At 35.0% G+C, this 22788-nt stretch overlaps 1 protein-coding gene across 4 annotated transcripts in view; it reads right to left on the reverse strand.

The window, feature by feature from the left end:
* Positions 1–22788, reverse strand: part of LOC129002674 (probable chitinase 10) — a 95041-nt gene that overhangs the window by 20869 nt on the left and 51384 nt on the right. For 3 of the 4 annotated variants that reach the window (XM_054430701.1, XM_054430864.1, XM_054430785.1), the window contains exons 9-14: positions 22115–22305; positions 21399–21496; positions 20346–20582; positions 15670–15881; positions 9329–9464; positions 2457–2599 (exon numbers count right to left, since the gene is read on the reverse strand). In XM_054430701.1, the coding sequence (XP_054286676.1) occupies positions 2457–2599; positions 9329–9464; positions 15670–15881; positions 20346–20582; positions 21399–21496; positions 22115–22305 (1017 nt within the window). The remainder of the gene's footprint in view (positions 1–2456; positions 2600–9328; positions 9465–15669; positions 15882–20345; positions 20583–21398; positions 21497–22114; positions 22306–22788) is intronic. The other variant, XM_054430943.1, reaches the window with a different exon arrangement.

Raw genomic sequence — 22788 nt, forward strand, 5'->3', positions numbered from 1 at the left:
CTCATAGCATTTCAGCATTGCAGATACATTAAATTAACTGCTACAAACGGTTTCCAGTTCCCACACTCCACTGCTCACCTTACTAATTCCTTCACCACTTCATACGTCTCGGACCTTTTCTCTCCCTTCCCATAGCATTTTATGATTGCAGATACCTTAATCTAATTGTCATAAACAGTTCCTATACTCCGGACAGCTTACCTTGACTACTTCCTTCGTCACTTCCTACGTCGCGGACCCGTTATCCTCCCTTCCCATAGCATTTTATGATTGCAGATATCTTCATCTAATTGTCATAAACAGTTCCCACACTCCAGACTGCTCGCCTTTACTACTTCCTTCACCACTTCCTACGTGACGGACCTGTTTCCCTCCCTTCCCATAGCATCATAGGATTGCAGATACCTTAATCTAATCGTCATAAACAGTTCCCACACTCCGGACAGCTTGCCTTGACTACCTCCTTCACCACTTCCTACGTCGCGGATCCGTTTTCCTCCCTTCCCACAGCATTTTATGATTGCAGATACCTTAATCTTATCGTCATAAACAGTTCCAACACTCCGGACTGCTCGCCTTTACTACTTCCTTCGCCACTTCCTACGCCACGGACCTGTTTCCCTCCATTTCCGTAGCATTTTATGATTGCAGATACCTTAATCTCATCGTCATAAACAGTTCCCACACTTCGGACGGCTTGCCTTGACTACTTCCTTCATCACTTCCTACGTCGCGGACCCGTTATCCTCCCTTCCCATAGCATTTTATGATTGCAGATATCTTCATCTAATCGTCATAAACAGTTCCCATACTCCGGACTGCTCGCCTTTACTACTTCCTTCACCACTTCCTACATGACGGACATGTTTCCCTCCCTTCCCATAGCATCATAGGATTGCAAATACGTTACTATAATGGTCATAAGCAGTTTCCACACTCTAGACAGCTTGCCTAGACTACTTCCTTCATCACTTCCTACGTCGCGGACTCGTTTTCCTCCCTTCCCATAGCATTTGATGATTGCAGATACCTTAATCTTATCGTCATAAACAGTTCCAACACTCCGGACTGCTCGCCTTTACTACTTCCTTCGCCACTTCCTACGCCACGGACCTGTTCATCTCCCTTTCCATAGAATTTTATGATTGCAGATACCTTAATATAATGGTCATAAGCAGTTCCCACACTCCGAACAGCTTGCCTTGACTACTTCCTTCGTCACTTCCTACGTCGCGGACCCGTTATCCTCCCTTCCCATAGCATTTTATGATTGGAGATATCTTCATCTAATTGTCATAAACAGTTCCCACACTCCAAACTGCTCGCCTTTACTACTTCCTTCACCACTTCCTACGTGACGGACCTGTGATTTAAAACCACTATCATAGTAAGTGAACATGTTTTCTCTGAAGAACATAGAATACATTGGTCTGAATCAACTATGATCTACCAGGAAGCAGACTGGAAATTAAGAAATCTTAAAGAAGCTGCTTGCATGGCGGTTGATAAAAGAAGCATATCCCAACCTAGTGCTACAATCAGCCCTATGTTTATACCTTTAATTCGAGAAGAGGTTGAGAACAAAATTAAAATTGGAAAAACAATAATAAATTAACTGTGACATCTACATAATATATACATAGAAAATTTTTTTCCCTACTAACTTAATTTTAAAATAATTCAAACATATGTTAATTAATTTATAAACAAACATTATAAATCATAGTTTATTTACTTGATATGTTGTTACTAGAGGCTGAAGATGAGTTTTGATGTAAACTTGAAATATACCTCGACATTTTTTAGTAAATTGTGATTAATTTATTTTAGTGATGAGTAACCGACAACCTAAGAATAACATTTTAAAAAACTACTTTAACCCAGGTTTGCCTGTATAAACATGAAGAGTACTTTGGTTTAGAGTTTTAGTTATTTTAGTTGCCAGAGCCATCTTGATTGTTTTGTTTTTCTTTTGACGATTGTCATGAACTTTGTACATAGTTTTAACGACAATAAATCATTTCATTTATTGTAAGGGTATGGGCAACAGCTAAACCATATGTGCACAAAATATTATAATTTTAAAACATCTTTAGAGGAGTTTAAACAACAAAAGTAGTTTCCGTCATGAATGCAAGGGGTGGCACCAGTTGGCACTTATCAATACTTGCCCTTGCCCCTTCCAATTTTAATCATAGCTAGCCTTGATCGTAATACATTCTAAGTTATAACTTATATATATATATATAGTGTAATGTATATGCAATGGTGAAACCCTCTTGGCAACCCATTACATTCATAACTAAATAAAAAAAAGTCACCTTATCAACCCTACAATAGTGGTTCACCCTACTTATCAACAAGGACTCTTAACAGATTGAAAATGTTTAGGGCTTCAATATTCCTTCTTAAGGCTTTTAAAAATATGCTTGTATTATTTTTTAACGTACACTTACAACGTTCGTAATGGGAGAGTTATCGCCTGCAGCATAGTATAGAGGTGAAACATGTCCTGTTCTTTTTTCCCAAGAACCATGGTAGTCTAGGGTCTTCAGCTCTACCCAGTCTAGGTGTTCAGCCAAACTCTCTAGATCGTACGCTAAATCAAAATACCTTGATATAAGGAGCTTACTTACTCATTATCTTAGTCTACTAGTAAGATCCCTTACATAATACATCCGCCATATTCCACTTGACAATTGATCGATTTGTAACTACAGTACTGTTTATCCTGCAATTGTAATCAAAGAATTTAATGTAGGCTACACTGTAAAATTTTCGTTTTTAAATCAGGTATTCCAATTTACAGCAAGACAGTAAGCGTTATTCGTCATAAACAGTCTGAAGAGTTATTGTTTATATAAAAAAAACACACATAAAAAGACTTCAGAAGGTCACTTGCAGTATCCAAAGTCAATGGTAACTTTTGTATTGTTCCTGTGCAGTGTTGTCTATCATTGTCAGTAGTCACTGTGGCTCAAGGATGCCAAGCAAGTGTTATGACTTAGGTTTGTGTGCAGAGCATATTTTAAGGGATTTCCACTGGGTGACAGTGGTGCCAGATTTACTGGGGGGTCTGTGGGCTAGGGTTCCCCCCTGGAAATTTTTGCTTAAATTAAAGTGAAAATAACAGATTTCTACATATCTTTATTGAATTTTTTGATTACATTTGCTTGTAAATAGTCCATATAATCTCACTTAATTACAAATTCTAGAACGTTGTAACAGGCCAAGGCTCCCAGTCCCATTACAACCTCCTGGGCCAAAATCATAGCCCAATACTCAAAAATATTTACATAGGCTAATGTGTTTTTTTAAATTCTGATACATTTAAAATGTGAATCATTACAAAAAATATGCCGGCTCCACCCATAGTCACTGGGCGACAATTGTGTCGCCCAGTTAACATGTTATTTTATGCCCTGTTTGTGTGTTATCCAATGACAAATTAAATCAGTTTTGGATATTCTTCTTTAATACTAGATAATTGATCAAAAATGGATATTAACCTTTATTCCTACATAAAGGTAGGAAAACTGCAAAACAAGTATGAAGAACTAACCACCAAGTGTAGTCTGATTAAAAATATATATTTCATAAAAACTTTTCATTATGATCAATGAAAAACAGCTAATAAAGCTTGTAAAGTTTTTGGATATTGGTAAAAACTTCCCATTTAAGAAAATGTGAAATTAAATTTTAACAAATACCCATTGTTTTAGCGAATTTCCCATACAGGGATTATTCCCATAAGACATATAAGACATAAGATATTTATTATTGCCACTGATCATTTTTACATGAGATGGGCATGGTCAACATAAATATATACAGTCAATTACATCAACTATATCTAAATATATTTAAATTAAAACTAAAGTAGCAACTCCAGCCTAGTACCCAAACAACAGCTTCATAAACATCAAATTAATCAAATTGTTAAACTTAATGCAAACAAACAAAAGTTAATGCTTATCATTAATTTGAAAACTTAAAATATATTATCTATGTTGGTGGCCATAAACTCATTAATAGTAAAGAATGGATTGTCTAGAAGCCATTGATACAACTTAATTTTGAAGCCTTTAAGAGGAGTGGTGTGAGCATTATCGGGAAGCTTATTAAAACATTTAACACAATTTACCATGTAAGAATTTCCAAACTTTGTTAACCTATGTTGAGGGATTTCAAGTTTGTTTTTATTCCTGGTATTGTGATTGTGTACCTCATGTCTAATAAAAAAGAATTTAGATTTGTTTTTGTGAATATTAATACATGATAAATATATAAGTTAATAATTGTAGTAATCTTCAATTGTTTGAAAATACATCTACTATGATCTCCAGGCCTGGCTTGACAAATGGTTCTAATAACTTTTTTTAAGAATTAGGGCATCTGAGACATTTGCAGAGTGTCCCCAAAGTATGAGACCATAAGCAATATGAGACTGAAAGAGTCCGAAATAGGCAGTCCTCAGATAGTCAGTAGAGATTATGGAGCTCAGTTTCCAGAACAAACAATTGACCCTTGAGAGTTTTTTACACAAATTTACAACATGGTCATTCCATGTGAGCTTTGAGTCTATGTGAATTCCCAGCAGTTTTAGAGATTTATTTAGATCGATGATTGATTTTGATTGATAGTTTTGATTTTGTGAAAGACTGAGCAAAATATTCTGAGTTTTAGTCTCATTACACAGCAGTTTGTTAGCTGAGAACCATTCTTGTGCTTGGTTTTGAGCTGAGGTTATTCTGGCCTCCAAGAGGTCAAGGTTTTTACTATAAGTAAAAAACGTGGAATCATCTGCATAGATAATAGAATTTACACCTACATTTTTGGGAAGATCATTTATTATTACAATAAAGAGAAATGGTCCGAGAACCGAGCTCTGCGGTACTCCCAAGGAGACATCACACAATGATGAGAGAGCACCCATAATATTTACATATTGCTTACGGTTCATTAAGTATGATTCAATTAATTTTAAGGAGTCGCCAGAAACACGATAAAAGTTAAGTTTAGTAAGGATATTGATAGGCGGTACACAATCAAATGCCTTAGTTAAATCAAACAGTGTGTTTTTGTGCTCTTCGACCATACTCCACTTCTCTTTTTATTAATTCATTAGTAAATATCTGGATAACATTATTATTCTATGATCTGTAATAAGAAGTTTGTTGTGATGTTTTACAGTTTTTACTGGTATATGAAATATTAGATATTAAAGTGAAAAGGAGTGGAGTATGGTCCGCAAAGTGACCCTCAGCTGAGGTAACTTCATACAGATCTTGGGAGAAGTTAACTAAAATGTTGTCCAAACAGGCATTGTTCCTGGTGGGTGAGGAATAAGTACAGTATAAATTAATAATTGATCTTAATAAGTTCAAAAACAAAATTGAGTTGTTGTTATCAGTTGTTATCATTTCTATGTTAAAATCTCCGCAGACGATAACTTTGGTCCCCCTCGATAAAACCTTCTTCACGGCTAATTCAAATTTCTCAAAAAATATATCTATGTTTGCCACGAGGTGACCTATACAATGATATAACATACAAATTGTCTTTAATTATTTTAACACAGCTAAGTTCTATGTCTATTTCTGAACTAAATTTACTCATATCAAATTTACAGAATTCAATCCCCTCTCTAACAAAAATTCCTGCACCTCCGTTTTTGAAATTTTTTCTAATAAAAAAACTACCGGGAACGTAACCATGTGGTGTAAAAACCTCTAATTCCTCAGAAGTAAGCAAATGTTCTGAGAGACATATTATGTATATTTTATTTTCCTCACAGAAGCTTTCAAGTTCAAGTAACTTATTTCTCATACATTGAATATTTACCTGAAGAAGATTTAATCGAGTAGGAGTATACGATTGCCCAGAAGCTACACTATAATATTGACTTGAGACCGTTTTTCTAAAAAACTATAGCTTAAGCTACTATCTTTACCCTTGGTTGCCCTATCATCTTCATTGCCACTCACTTTCACACTAGATTGACTTTTTTCACCCAGGCCCCATTATGCTTATGCTATTACCGTAGGTCTCATGGTAAGACGTAAGACCTGGACCCGGGACCTATTTACTTTTTCGTTTTGATGTCCCCAGAGGCCAAAAACACTATCTGTTCAAATTTATATATAGGATGTCCCGTAAGTAAACAGCCAAAACTCTGGGAAATGGTTCTTTGGGTCTAAATGAAGAGAAAATCAAAAATAAATTTTTTTTCCAAAACCCTTCCAGATATCTGCCTGTGTACAACCCATTGGCGCCGACTTAGACTTACGAGCGTTACTGGCTGCAGGCCCGGTGGCTGATTAAGGCCCGGTGCATATTGAGACAGTCAGCAGCGCAGCACAGAGTAGGGTGGTTTTTTTTTATATAACAAACAAGGGTGGGCATATGAAAACCAGATAACACCCAAAACCAGCTGGGTTAGGCTAAAACAAACAATTTCTTTTCTATGTTATTATTATAAAAGTAAACATCTTGTGATTTCTATGTAGGGAATCAATTGAACTTTAATTATAATAGTAGTGTCCTTTGGTGTCTGGATTAATCTTGGAATTTGTAAATCAAGTTTACTTTAAAAAATTGTTTAAACAATTTTTATCTTTATAATTTTTTTTTTATTTTATTTTACACTTTGATTATACAGTTACCACTTTTTGTGTAGACAATTTTACTGGGCAAAAAAATGGCGAAAGAATTTTTTAATTTTTTATTAATAAGGTTTTCTTTCTATACTTCTCCTACGCTCCCCCCTCGACGTTTCGTGCTCAACACTATGTTGTCTTTATTTATTGTTTACAAATCGTTCTTCATTTATTGCCTAACGTTAGTCATGGTCATATCTTCAAAGACGGGTGGCGGATATATCCGCTGGTTTTCTACTCATCCGCGGACGGGTAGCGGATATATCCGCAAAGTTAAAACCGAGTAAAAAATTATTTTGACAGTAAATGTTCCATTGTGTTTATTTTATGTATACTTGTATAACAAAACACAAAAAGGAAAATTATTTTGATTTTTTCCTAAAAATTTTTCTCGTTCTATACAAAGCTGGCCCATAGTCGAAAACTCTACCAAAAACTATATATAGTGCAAACTTCTCTATTTTTAACCCACACTGTAAATAAAACATGTGATTGGAATTTCTTCAATTTGTGTTGATTTTCTGTTAATATTTCTTTGTTATTTCATCACCAACATGGCAACCCATAAGGCCCATATTAAGTTTTTTTTTAAATTTTAGATTCATTTTTTGTTTACGTTAATCTATATCCCAAAAACGGTTCCTACACTCCCCACTGCTCGCCTTCACTACTTCCTTCACCATTCCCAATGTCGTGGACCTGTTTTCCTCCCTCCCCATAGCATTTAAGTATTGCAGATACTTTAATCCAACTGCCACAAATGGTCCCAACACTCATAGATGCTTGCCATTACTACTTTCTTCACCACTTCCAAAGTCGTGGACCTGTTTTTCTCCCTTCCCATAGAATTTAAGTATTGCAGAAACATTAACCTAACTTCCACAAACGGTTCTTTTACCCTGCACTGCTCGCCTTTACTACTTCTACGTTCTGGACCAGTTTCCCTCCCTTCCCATAGCATTTACGTACAGCAGAAACGTTAATCTAACTGCCACAAATAGTCTCTACACTCTACACTGCTTGCCTTTACAGCAAGAACAATTAATTATTTTAACATATTGTACTGCCTACAACACATCCTACGTTCTGAACCTGTCCCCCTCCCTTCCCATAGCATTTAAGTATTGCAGATACATTAATCCAACTGCCACAGACGTTTCCCACACTCCACGTGGCTCGCATTTACATTAAACCTACCTTCACCAAGTTGTGGACCTGTTCATGGACCTTTTTCCCTCCCTTCCCATATCATTTTAGTATTGCAGATACATTAATCTAACTGCCACAGACGATTCCTTCTTTGAACGACTCCGTGTGATAAAATAGTAAAATAGAAATCGTCCAGTGGTTGAGAACTCAACCAAAAATATGTAATGTACAGACTTCTCTATTTTCACCCCACACTGTAAATAAAACATGTGATTGGAATTTGTTTGGATTTTCTGTTCATATTTTGTTTTTATTTTGTCACCAGCATAGCAACTCATAAGGCCAATGTTATTTTAAAAAAATTAAAATTCATTTTTTGTGCTTATTTTTTAGCCTATTTTAATTTATAAAAGGATTCTGCACATCTATAGGAAAATATCTTTCATTCGGTACCAATAATGAATAATGGTGTAATTCGGCCTAGTAGTATGGCCAGACTAGCTGTCATAAGATTTGCAAAAGTTTTTTAGTATATAAGACGAGAGCTCGCCCCGAGGTCGAAAACTCGACCAAAAGTATGTATTGTGCAAACTTCTCTATTTTCACCCCACACTGTAAATAAAACATGTGATTAGAATTTCTTCCTTTTCTTTTGATTTTCTGTTTATATTTTGTTGTTATTTCGTCACCATTGGTTAGACTTTACCATAATTTCTTTATTTAAGTCATATGTTTTCTAATTATTAAAATGTTAGTGTTTACTTTCAAAAATGAAAATAAATATTGAGTTGAGTGAGTAAATCAATGAGAAAACCATGTCCACTTTTCTGAGTAAATATCTATAATTTATTTAACCATCAAGGCAACCCATATCAATATCAATATCAATTGAGATGGGTACGCCACCTAGGTGCGTATTTTAACCCAAATATGAGTGAAGGATGAGTGTAGAATGGTGTGAGATGAACTGTGTAGCTTTGTTACTGACTAAGATCAGCTGTTTCATTAGCCAGGATCATTTATTTAAAGCCCATGATCAGGAACAGCTGGGTCCAGTTTCGAACATCAAAAAGCTACTGATTTTTCTCAGGATCGAACCAGCGACCTTTTGATTATCAGGCGAGCACTATAACCACTCAGCTCCAGCCAGTTAATATTTTGTAATTTTAAATCCATTTGTTGTGCTTATTTTTTAGCCTATTTTAATTTATAGTAATTCATCTGCACATCTACAGGAAAATATCTTTCATTTGGTACCAACTGCGTGTAATTCGGTCAAGAAGTATGGCCAGGCTAGCTGTCGTAAGTTTTGCAAAAGGTTTTTAGTATATAAGATTGTATATCAATTCAGGCAAATGGAAATTCGCTTAGTCTGCAGGTTTCCTGTGGCGGGGGTATTTATCATGGTCATGGTAGGTATGATCACTAAACAATTTTTTGTTAATATACCAAAGTTCTAGTTGTAGTTTTGTAAAAATCAATATTATATATGCTTAACCATAAATGAAAGTCTCTCTAACCTTTTTCTACAACAAGTTTGCTAGTAGCTACAATCGAAGATATCAACATTCCCCGAGGCTTCAACTCTTGGCTCAACTGTGTTACTAGAGCAGCAAAACCCTCCTTATCAGTGGCTGGTCCAGTAGTGCAGTCATACTGCCAACAGAAACAACAGACTCCTCAACAAACATTCCAGGTCCATACAGTTGGCAAAATAGCATTTTTATGCTAAAGGCAAAGATATCCCCATGAAGGAGATTTTAAAAAATACCCCCGCCGCAGCAAACCTGTAGATTTAGCGAATTTCTATTTGCCTGATTGGATTTACACTAAAAAGGATCCTTAAAAATATCACATTTATTCCCTATTTAAATAGATGAGTTAGTTTAACAAGTACTTAGGCTTGCTGGAACAGGGAGGGTAAAACAGCTTTTGTTGTTGTAAAATGTTAATACTGTAGTTTAGTAAAGAAATGAATGTATTTTCCAAATTTGATCAAAATATGTTACATAAACAAGCAAACTACAACAATTAATTGAACTCCATATGCATAACATGGGAATTTTAAATTAAAATTTTTTTGGAATTGTCTCCGTAACCATTAGGCGCATAATAACACTTCAATATACAAAATTGTTTGTTTTTTAAGCTTTACAAAATGGTTTGGAAAGAAATTGTAAAATTTTGTGTGGAAAACCCTATTTTTACCCCATAAAACCCCCTATAAACCCCCGTTTCCCATAGTCTGATCATGCTGGTTCGCGAACTCGTTCGAATAAATGTAGGTTTACACGTTTGTACCAAATTTCATCAAAATTGGATCATTTTTGCTCGAGTTATCGCGCTAACGGACACATATATATATGAATTTGAATTTTTTTGGCTTCTAGGGACCTCAAAACAAAAAAGTAAATCGGTCCCGGGTCCAGGTCTTACCATGAGTACTACGGTTATAGCTTATTCCCTATATGGGAAATTCGCTAGCAGCCAAAGAATTTTTAAACCTTTAAATTTATGTGGTATATGCACTATGCAGGCCTAATTGAATATATTGTAGATTGTAGGTAGGTTAATAAACATTACTCTTTTGATAAATAGGCCTACCGACAACTGATTAATGTGTAAAACCTATAACCTCTAGTCAAAAGAGTACATTATAAGGCCGGGGTCATACGAGGCGGTTTAACCGCGCGAAGTTATATATTGGGTTCGACAACACATTGAATCAAATGAGTATGGCCACATGAGGCGAAGTTTAGCCTCTTTAAAATGCTATTTAGGGTAATCACAAAAAACCTCAAACTATGGTTTCACATGTGCTCGTTAAATGTTTGAAACACAAATGGTTTATCCGCTATGAAGGGATGGACCCAATGATTTCTGTTAACCTAGTTCCAGATCAACACACGCTTCTAATGCAAAACTAGTGTTTCGTCCATGACTATGACTCCTTAAAAGAGTAAACTGGACTATGTTTTAATACAGTACGTTTAATGAGAAAACCCAACAGGAAGCGGTTCATCTGCTCCGTGTGGCCATGCACCACCACGCGGATTCACTTCGCGCGAAGTTAAGCCGCACGGCTCAAAACCGCCTTGTGTGGCCGCGGCCTGAGACTTCATGATTTTACTTCATGGTTATGGTTGCATCATCTGAAATGGTTCAGAAAATAAAATGTTGTTCCTAGACTTTTAGTGGACCTTATATTTGAATTTGTGCTATATAATTTAACCCCAAAAGACATATTATGTCTATGTTATGTAGTTCTTATTTTTAAGGTACAAAAGGCCAAATATACAGGGTGTCCCGTAACTCTCTGGACACATGTATATAGCGTTATTGCTTAGGTCAAGACAAACACATTTCACCGTGGGAACATGGGTCTACGGTGCCTAGTTTACCAACTGTCGGTATTTATGTGTTTTTTACAAAAACATTAATAATTCCTAAAGGCTTTGGAGAACAGCCTTGAGATTTTGCAAAACTGTTTATCTTATTAAGACTTATCTTTGTTTAAAATTATACTAAAAAATCATTAACCGTTTCAAAATGGCAGCACTTTAAAATATTTGATGCCAAATTTTACAAAAACCGTTAACCTAACAAAAAAATTGCAAGAGACAAAAAAGTTCATAAATTTTATGTAGTTTTCAATGATACCTTATTATTTAAGAATGGATAAGTAATAACAGAGAAATGCCTTCTTTTCCAAATGCATGACCACTTTTCTCCATTGAAACAATGCTAATACTCCTTTTACGTTGTTTAGTATAATTTTAAACAAAGATAAGTCCTATTAAGATAAACAGTTTTGCAAAATCTCAACGCTGTATTTCAAACCGTTGAGGAGTTATTAATGTGTTTGTAAAAAACACATAAATACCGACAGTCGGTAAACTATGCACCGCAGACCCATGTTCCTATGGTGAAATGTGTTTGTCTTGACCTAAGCAATAACGCTATATACATGTGTCCAGAGAGTTACGGAACACCCTTTATAATTATTTTTATTACTGGTACATACTAGCTGCTGTACCCGTGCTTCGCAGAGAAAGATTTGGTATTTAAATCTGTTATATAAAAAAACCACACATCCACCTTTGGTTTTAAACAAAATGCAATTGGACCTCAATTAAAAAAATATCTTTTATTGATGGTTTGTTGGATGGTTTGGTAAAGTCTGGTCTACATGTTTACAATGAAGCAGCTAAAGTCACAACTACATCCTATAGTTATAATAGCTGGAACCAATGACATTCTGAAGAGGCCACAAATAGTGTATAGTGAAATGGAAAATAAACTTAGAAGTTTAATAAACTCAAGATAAGTCTGCATAACTACTATTCCCCCACGGTTTGACCAACCGCCCAATAGTAATCATCATTATGAAATAGCTCTGGGAAATTACATCAGGGAACTTGTCTTAAGATAAAAAAATGTAAGTCCTCATTGATTTAGATTATTTTCAACGACATCATTTCACTCGATATGGAATGCACCTAAGCTACCATGGAAAGAAAATATTAGCTCGTTGAAGTTGTTGAAGGTCTTGCTTCCAAAAACCAACTGCGGGATTCATCACCTGCCTCTCACTACCATATCGCTAATATAGTGGAAACACACATGGTATTACACAGGCTATTAACCAATACAGAAATTACAGTGATGGGTTGGTTTTGCTCACAGCATTTCTGGCGACTTCGATGACGTCCGACATATGACAGCCAGAGTGGCTGTGGTGTTCAAGCAGCAGTTTGGGAAGCCTGAGGCTGCACATTGTCTTACCAACCACTTGGTGCTTCTGTCTATAGTCTTATCACCAAAGGCAAATATTTTGGCAAGCCAAAGAAAGAAGATTTTGAAAAAGCATTCGGTGATTTGACTAAAGACTTAAAGCAGAGATGTCTCAAGCATTCAATATGCTCCCTAGTACGCTGTGTGTGGATAATGTACATTTGAAACAATTTGTAACTAACATATTAAAGTTTCAACAGTACACAAATGCATCAGTTACTGTGGTTTCTCATTACCAGAAATCTTTCAGAAGACTTCGCAATGGACTGTCTCACAAAGAGTTTTTAAGACAAATAATTAAGACTTTCTATGATCAACAAAAACACTACTCGGAAACATCAGCCAGTGAGTTATTACTGCACCTGAACCTTGGAGTAACTCAAATGGAGAAGTCATCCTGTGAACCTTGCTCAACAAACACTGCACATTCAACACCTAAAGTGAGAGCTAGGACATCAACTTGAGAATTATGCAGTGGCACTTAAAGAATGTCCACCAACATCTGATGTGATAGTGTCAAAGTGAAAAAAAGCAGAGCACAGTGAAAGTGTACGAGGTCTTAAGTTGAAGTGATAATGCTTATTTTTTAAGCTCAACCAACCAGATTTTAGGACAAACTTAACTCAAGATGTTATGGGGTCAACTGATTTTTCCAATACATTTTAATTCCAAAAAAGGGGTTAATATTTTTTCCTGGAATATTCAAGGGCTAGTGAACAAAATAGATATACTAAATGTGTATCTCAACCAATTTAAAATTGATGTTGTCTGCATTGCAGAACACTGGCTGGGTTTGCATGAAGGGGAGCATGTTTCATTACCAGGTTATAAGGAATGTCAGTTCCTTTTCTAGGTCTTCAAAAAATAGAGGGGTACAATAGTTTTTGTAAAAGAAGATTTTAAAAGTAAATGTTTAAATAAAATAAATAATACTCGGTGAAACCCGAAATAGACGGTTACTTTCAAACTTACGCTAATTCATCCAACTGCGATAAATTGAGTGAAATTATACATATTTTTATCATTTAGCATTATTTAAAGAGTAATAAGTACTTGTAAAAACAATAATGATATTAATTGTGTTAGTTGCCAAATATGATTTATCATTCAATGAATAAAATATTTCCCATACCGTACGTCATCGGAGTTGTTATTAGTATGTTAACTGGTATCTCTTCTTTTGGAAGAACCTTTGAATAGTATTAAAATCGTATTGGTGGTTCTTTTGTACTTGAAAACCTCCGCAATTTCATCAGTGTAATAACGATTAATCTATGATTTAATTTGAGAAACAAATATCTGTTTGTTGCGAAGACACGTTCTAACTTCAAAGGGAGGTCCATCCGTTACAGTGTAAGTTTGATTTTTCCTTCGTCTCGTCGCGTCAGTTCATATCGTACTTTTGTGCCAATGAATAACCCTCTAGCATAGTTTTGAGAAATTGGTTGTGGGGTTACTGTTAAAGCTAATAAGACACTTCTGCACTTGTATTATTTTGTATTGTATTACACAATCAAAAAGTTTTCCAATGATTGAAAACATATATGACAATAACCTCATGAACCTATATGATCTGTCTAGAATAATATGATAAAATATAGCCATAGCGGTGAAAAAGGCAGACACCAAACCAACTCGTACAATAGATATAAGATAGTTCAATAAGAAATAATATTGTAAGAGTTACTGTGATAAAAGGATTTTCCAAATGGAACGTAAAGGGTTTTTGTAACGGAACGTTATACCAATTGCAAAACATGACATGATACAGAAGAAAATAAATGTTAAACTCAGAAAATAACACTGCAAATACTTCTTTAGGACAATTCAGTAACTCCCAATAAATGTGTTGTTTAAAATACAATTCAAAAATTAACAGCTGTTTCATTAAAAAGTATTATCCACATGGCCAAAATGTAAACAAATATGTGGATGGATCTTTAAAACAAGCGTCTAGGCATCCAGTGCAACTCCGAGGATTGTGGATCAGAACACCCCCACCACCGAACCATGTCGCACGCTTCCGAATCATACCGGCGCATCAGCATAGCCTAACTGTTCGCGGAAAATTGTTACCTATCTCTATCACTGTCACTGTCAAAACATATCGTTTGTAGGTAAAATTTAAATTAAATATAATTAAACTGTCAACCTAACCAAACTAACCAAACTTATGATTATGAAAAACTCGAATGAAGGTTTACTAATCAAAAAATAGTTCTGTTCTAAAAATAAAATAATAAATGTCTCAAATTCAATTTTATAAATCAAACTTGCTGATATGAAAAAAATTGTTGACAAAAGTTAATGCTACCAGCGGGATTTCGAACCCGGCACCTTCAGACTATCAGCCCGACACGCTATCCACTATACCACCAAGGCTCATGACTCAGTTCCGTATCGTTGCAGTAATGGTTGACGCCACGCCATCGGCACGGAGCGGTGGTGGGGGGTTTTCCGATCTGATCCACGATCCTCGGAGTTACACTGGCTGCCTAACTCATCTACAGACCAAGAAATTTCTTTGGACACCTCTACCAAGTTTCTACGCCCAGCCGTTCTCTAAAATTATTGGAGACAAAGTTTCCAATTAAATATTTAGATTCCCCCATGTTAATCTTATGGGAGAAAACCCAACTTTGATGGAAGATCCTGACCTAACTAATAAAGATTTAAAAAAATGAAAACCACTTTGCATAACTACAGATGAGGGCCATTTTTTATTGACACTTTATTCATTAAAATCAGTCCAAAAATTAAGGAGAAGTTCTGTTTACAAAAATAGGCTTAGCGTATTATATATATAGATGTCCTTAGAAAGGACATCTATATATTAAAAAGTAAAACTACAGCTGTAAAACTTATTTCATGCAATGTAATAGTTCTGTTCCTTTATCGACCTTACACTAAAGAATTTAATCGATTCAATGGTTCTGGCATTATTGAGTAACAGACACAGACACACACACACACACACACACACCACATCATCTTATTTTTATATATTAGTATGGATACACATAACTAAATATGTCTATGTACTATATAAAAATAAATAAAAACATACATGCCAGCAAGTAGGATACTCCCAATGAAGGCTCACTCCATCAAAGTTATATCTTTGTAAAAATTCCAAAAGATGAGAAACAAAACGTTTTCTTGCAGCTGGACTATTGACCAGTCGGCTATATTTGTCATCTTGAGAGTCTTCCCAGCCCCCTAATGCTAAGAGCACTTTCAAACCACTCTTGTTTAACTTAGTTACTTGTCGGTAAAAGTCTGTAACACATACAAAAAGATGCACTTGGGTTATGTTTAGTAAACAAACCTGTTGCTCGGTTTTGAGCTTTGTGAATTTATTTATTGAGATTACCGTATAATTTCATATTGAGTAAATTCAATAGACAAAGTAAACATTATTATACAGGGTGTTCAAAAAGGGTTGGGACATAATTTTTGTAGTGGTTCCTTGAGTTTAAATAAAGAGAAAATTAAGAATAAAACATTTTCCAAAATCCCTTCGTTAACCAGATATCCGCCATTTTGTATTTTTTACATAAACATTTTTACCTTTGAATTGTTACAACCGATCTTAATGAAACTTGGTATGTATGTTCAAGTAACTGATTCAAGTAAGAGACTGATCTTAAAAAAAGTTACAATAATCCCATCTAAAATTTCAAAATGGCAGCCATTTTATTTTTTTTAATTAAAATTACAAAAAATGCTGATTTTATGAAAAGATGTCAAGAACACATTTATTTAGCATTCAAACTTCCCTATCAAACAACACCAAGTTAGAAAAGATCAAATAAAAAATAGCTGAAATATCACGATTTTAGTAGTAAAATGAGGTGGAATAAGGCATATATCTCTAGCCCTGGAAATAAGGCTAACCTGGCCAGGTTTGCCTTGCCTAGTTTTAAAACTAAAAACTGCTGATATTTCAGTTATTTTTTATTTGATATTTTTGAACTTGGTGTCGTTTGATAGGGAATTTTAAATGCTAAATAAAAACGTTCTTGACATCTTTTCGTACAATCAGCATTTTTTTGTATTTTAATTTAAAAAATTAAAACGCTCGCCATTTTGAAGTTCTAGATTTGTTCAAAGTAACTTTTTTATAAAATCAGTCTCTTCTACCTCAACAATCAACATACATACCAAGTTTCATCAAGATTGTTTGAAACAATTTTGTAAAAAATACAAAATGGCGTTATTTGTTTCTTGTTTTAGCGAATTTCCCATATAGGGAATAAGCTATTACCGTAGTACTCATGGTAAGACCTGGACCTGGGACCGATTTGCTTTTTAGTTTTGAGGTTCCTAGAGGCCACAATTGTTGTGAGTTTAATGTAAAGTTCCCATTCACCCCCTCTCTCTCCCTACCCTCAACTTAAATTTTTTAATTGCAAGTTGTACTCCTTTTGATTTTTATCCAACAATTGAATATGAAATTAAACTAAATTAGCCTAATGATGTGAATGAGGAAAAGAAAATTTCAGAATCAACATTTGAATAATTCAAGCAAAATTTCAAAAATGGAGGTGATTGGATTGTTTAAGGAAATTGAGAGGAACATTATCAAATTTTTTTGGAAACTTTTGGATACAATATGATTTTTGGACAGATCCCTTTTGAAAATAATTATACATGAAACATCAGAGGTGCCCATCCCCCCCAGACCAAAGGAGGAGTTCCCCCCCAAATTATGCTGCTGTCATAACCTGAACCTGATTTGGTTTAGGCCTACTTCCAGTCCTGCCGACGTCAATGTACACACGTGAATTGATAGGCCTGTCTGTAGTGATCGTTTTGTGTTTTGTGTTCAATGTTTTTGAAACATATTCTGACGACACTCCTCCAGAAGTTGATATTTTTGTAAGCCTTCCTCCAGTACAAAATGTTTTTGTGACAAAAAGTAATTTTATAATTCATTTTGATAGCCCCAGGATTGCGTTTTATGACTAATAATCGTAGAAACGCATCTTGTCAAAAAATCCTTAATAAATCTACGGTAGTGTCATTTTTTATTTGCTATACTTATGTTTTGGCGGTTCTTTAACTCCACCATCGTTAGGCTTATAAAAAGATCCACTTCTAGAGGTGTCGTCAGAATATGTTACACACAAAACATGAACTATAACAGAAACATATATGCCTATCAAATTATGTGTGTACATTGCCGCGGGCAGGACTGGAAGTAAACTGAATCAGGTTCTGACGGACTGACGAGGTCTCTGGATTGTCGTCTATGTTGTTAAAAGCTGATATTGGACTAATTGTAGTGACGAAGGAGAGTGTTAGAAATATAATGGGATTCATAATTGAGTCGACGTCTCCAGGGTATCGGATAACATGAATCAGTCAGTCAGTGTACCGGTCCGTACAACCAATACGCTAATCCTTTTTGTTTAGGCCGGCCAAAATACAAATTTTCAATGTTACTTGTATATATTAATGTTTCGTGTGTGAGTGTATGTCTACATGTGATCTTCAACTATGACCAATGCTATTCACAGTAATTTAACAAGACAAGAAGATTTGACAATGGAGCTGTTAGCCCCGAAACTATAGTAATCATAAATAGACTACTTTGGATTGAAGACGTAAATAAGGTATTTAACCTATTATTATTACAGTGGAGTCCCAAAAATCCGAATTTCGGTTATCCGAAAGTCCGCTTAATCCGAAACCAAAAAATAAATTTTTATATTTTTTATAAAAAAAAAATTTGGACAATTTTTTGAAATTTGTTTAAAAAAATTTTGAGCTTTTTTTTTATTTAACTTTTAACACAGTTAGCTGTACCTCGTCAAAGTATTCTGTATCTGCCGGCCGAGATAGACTTTTTTTGTAGAGTATTTTAGTAAATATTTCACCATTTTTGTTATTACAGTATTATAATGAGAAATCTTTTATATGACAAACAACAAAATGAATCAGTCAGTATATATTTTTCTGTGTCATTGGCAACATTATTCTTAAGGCAGATGTGTTTATTTTTATGGATAAATTCTTTTCCCTCACATTTAAGGAGTTTCTTGAAAAAATCAACTTATTTCATCATTTCATTTCAAACTGAAATGTCGATTTAAATTATTTGATCAGCAGAAGGTAGTTGTTATTATTTGATCAACCAATACTTTGATTTATAAAAACTTCTTAACATTTTATGCTGTACTCGGTTTTTAATTTATCAAATCAATAGCGTAGCGACTGTAGCGACCAATTAACTTCGTCTCTGAACACGTGTGGCCCAACGATCAATGGGATGTCTGCAAGAATGACACCAAATGCATTGGACAAAAATTCACCGTCAACCCTACCGGTATCAAACTATATTATTTGGATTATTTGCGAGTAGGTCTACTAGATTATTACTCTCCACCTTGAAGACTATATAGGACGGTGGATGGGTCGGTTTGCTTTCCTCCTGCTTTCCTCGGGACCTCGGGCACCAGATGCCAACTCTTGGCTTAGCTTTTGTAATCATTTATATATTCTAATGGTCAACAGATGAACAGTTTATAGATATACAGGATGTTTTTTTTTTTAAACTTGCTTCTTTATTTATGTAAAAACTGCAATAGATAGAAAAATACGGGAATCACCTATTGACGTAGGGGCCACAATTGTTGTGAATTTAATGTGAAGTTCCCATTCTCCCCCTACCCTTAACTTCTTTAAAATCTTAAAATCTTTAAATTGCAAGGAACTCCTTTTGACATATAAAATGTGAGGGCATGAAAAAAGAAAAAAGAATGGCACAAACTAGAGATCTCTACGTCAAACCTATCAAAAGTTATGGCAGTACAAAATTTGAATTTTCACCCCCTTTTTTAAGAAAAACATGTTTTTTTCTAAAACGGCTGTAGCACCAAAATGGAGCTAGCAAAGATTTGAAAGAATTTTCATGGTCTGGAATAACATTTTCTACAACACCCTCTTACAAGTTTTCCGAAAAATCGCAGTCCTTCACCTTAAAAAATCACCCTACACTTCTAAAATTTGTAAAATTTCTTGGATTTTTTATGGTTTTTTTATTGAACAAGCATTTTTCAAAGGTGTGACTAGCATGCTTGCGCAATAAAAAATCTGAGAAATTTTACAAATTTTAGAAGTAGGGCGATTTTTTAAGGTGAAGGAGTGCAAAAATAACACTTTACCCTTTGCTGTTGCGGCAAACCTAAGTACTCCTTAAACTAATTCTACTTAAATGGGGAATAAATGTGATATTTTTAAAGAGACGTTTTAGTGTAAATCCCATCAGGCAAATGGAAATTGGCTTATTCTGCAGGTTTGCTGCGGCGGGGGTATTTTATGATTGTAAGTGTTTCCTATCCTTGGCAGTTTTATGTTGTAACTACTTCAGATTAGCTGATTCACTACATGAATGATGTATATATGAATTTTAACAGGTTGTATTTTTGGCCTCAGGGGACAGCAAAACAAAAAAGTAAATCTGTCCCGGATATAGGTATTACCATTGACTATATATACCTATAGTCAATATAAAAGCTGATTGACTATATATACCCTGTAGGTATATATAGTCAATGGTATTACCAAGAGACTTATGGCAATAGCTTATTCCCCTATATGGACAATTTGCTGAAAGATCATAAAACGGTCATTTTTCATTATTAAAAGTATTTTAAATTTAATTATAAACTATAAACCTACAGACTCAATTTTAGGTGTTAAAAAATAAATGACTAATGTAAGTAAGTAAGGTCTCACCATTATCCACATCTGCCCATTGATCTTTGGAGCGTACAGTGAGGGACTGTGGGTCCAACGATGCAAAGGCATATACAATGTGAGTGCAGAGGCTGCTATCAATGTTGAGTGGAGTATACTTGCCCAGACCCTCACGATACCACGACCAGTTGGTGAAGTAGCAGACTACCTTACTCTGCGATGGTGGGGTTGAACCAACCGTCTCATGTTTGGTGGTTTGGTCCTTCTCTGAATGTTCTGAGGTATGTTGAGTGGTCAAAATAAGACAATTAATAAAAAATAGAAATAAATTTGGATGTAAAGAACGATCTAAATATTTGTACATCAAGATTTTAGGTTATCCTGAAGAGCATAAGGGCTTTTACCTAACCCGCCATGTAAAACTTCCCTATCCCAAGCGTGATGTATATAACTTCGTTACTTCTCGAGTGATGTAAAGTTGAAAAAAACTCACTCGGTGAGGTAATGAAACCAATTTAAATAACATTGAGTGCTTAACTTAAAAAATATACCTCTATGGAGCCAACGACGTTCAACGCTAGAATTCAGCTGTGCGCTTGAATTTTATTGAGTTATGTTTTGAAGAATTTTCCTAACCTAGCTTTTGTTTGTAAATGAACGTTACTGTTAGAAGATGAGTGAAATGGATAATGAAAAATATTGTTTGTAACCTCCTGTATATTGTCGGGTCAGGTAAAATCTTGTACGTTACACGTTACGCAAGAGCGTGTTTACATCACTTAGGTAAATTATGCAACTCGCTTCCGCTCGTTAGAAATGTTCTTTGTAGTTTTGAATTGTTCTCCAAAGGAAGGCCATGGAAGCTAACGGCCATCTTGGATTTGCCCGCCATAAGAGCAATGTTAATTTTGTTAATTTCAAACAGCCGCTGAAGTTATTTACCATCTCAAAATATTTTTCCAAACACCAGAGTGATTGTAATTTAAGTATCTAGTATATATACTGTGAGATTAGAAATTTTATTTGTAGTTCTTTAATTGTTTTATGAGTTAGAACGTCTAGGCTCCAAAGGACTCTTAAATTTTAGTATACCTGTAGAAGAAGGGACATCACGATCAGGATCCGATGACGGACGCAGAACTGTGTTGATGGCTTGAAGTAGGGGGTACTTTCCTCCTCTGCAATGGTTTCTGAAACAATCCAAGGCATTTGTAAAGATGGATTCAACAACATGTAGGAGATTCAGATAGCAAAAATGTTCTCTTTGATTAAGGTGTGTGCAGTGCATCAAGTTTATTGATAATGCTGAAGAAGGAATAGAGATTGTCTTCCCTCTAGTCAAGTTGTTTAGAAAAGGAGAAGTTTTTATCTTTGCCATAGCAGTAAACTGGTTGAGGCAGCATGAGCAAGGTGGTGGATAAGTTATGAGTCATCGGTGTGCATGTGCTGGAGTGGGCAGTTTGTATTGTACTTGCGCGCCTGTACTATCCAGCTGTTGGTGCAGAACACAGGCATCCTGAATTTTACCTCCAGGTGTCCAACACAATGAAGGCTGATTAGCCCTGAGTCACCCAGAGAGGGAGATTCGGAAAGAAAACAGGTAATTTTTACAAAAAACAGAAGTAGGTAAAATGTGGTAATTAAAATCCTCATTAAAGAGAAAAGTCAAAATGAAGTAATACTACAACAATGAACTTTGAATAGTGACTGTCCTGAAAATTAAAAAAAATCAGCCTTCTAAACACATTAATCTTAAATGTAAATTTTACTGACAAAACCAGCAAACAATTTATTACAGTTAGAAGGACCTGAAGTCGTCGTAGTCGAGGGAGAAGATCATGACGCCCCCAAGGTTGTTGTGTGTCACGTACTTGGCCTTACGTTGGACCATCACTGGCTCATCAAACGCCACCCACTGATCTCCTTTTTGAGCATAAGACCCTATGTCTTCAAGGTCTCTCACCACCACCCATCCCTTATTTTGTATTCGATCACAAATCTGAACCAACAGGAAAACAGCAATCAAAATTGGTATCCTTATGTTTCTTTTTCATTGTTGTTTATTTATTTTTTATCTTGGATAAATAATCGTGAGGTTTTATATGGACAATATCTTGTTAATATAATTTACGTTATTTTTCAACTTCACTGGCTCTGAAAAATGTTGAAAACTCTTTAATTGAATGTTTAATAAAACGTGTATAGCCTAGACCTACATTTTCAAAATAAACCATAGTGTTTCAAAGCTCAGTAATGCATTTTAACCCTAGCAGTGGCCAATGTTAGAAGTGAGCCAACCGTACAAGTAAGCCTAGCCAACCTCATATTCATTTTGTTCGGAAAGAACAGGAGAATCTAGAAATAGTAATATCATAATGATTTAGACAGTGTATTTTATCGATAAAGTGAAAAAAATAAAAAAATTTGAATTTTTCTTTTTGAAATTTCAAAAGCGGCCTCAGTATTTTTTTTCAACGGATTT

The sequence above is a fragment of the Macrosteles quadrilineatus genome, unplaced genomic scaffold, assembly GCF_028750875.1.
Source record: "Macrosteles quadrilineatus isolate MER2022 unplaced genomic scaffold, UCM_ALF_1.0 Scaffold_1__1_contigs__length_201487025, whole genome shotgun sequence".
Classification (NCBI taxonomy): Eukaryota; Metazoa; Arthropoda; class Insecta; order Hemiptera; family Cicadellidae; genus Macrosteles; species Macrosteles quadrilineatus.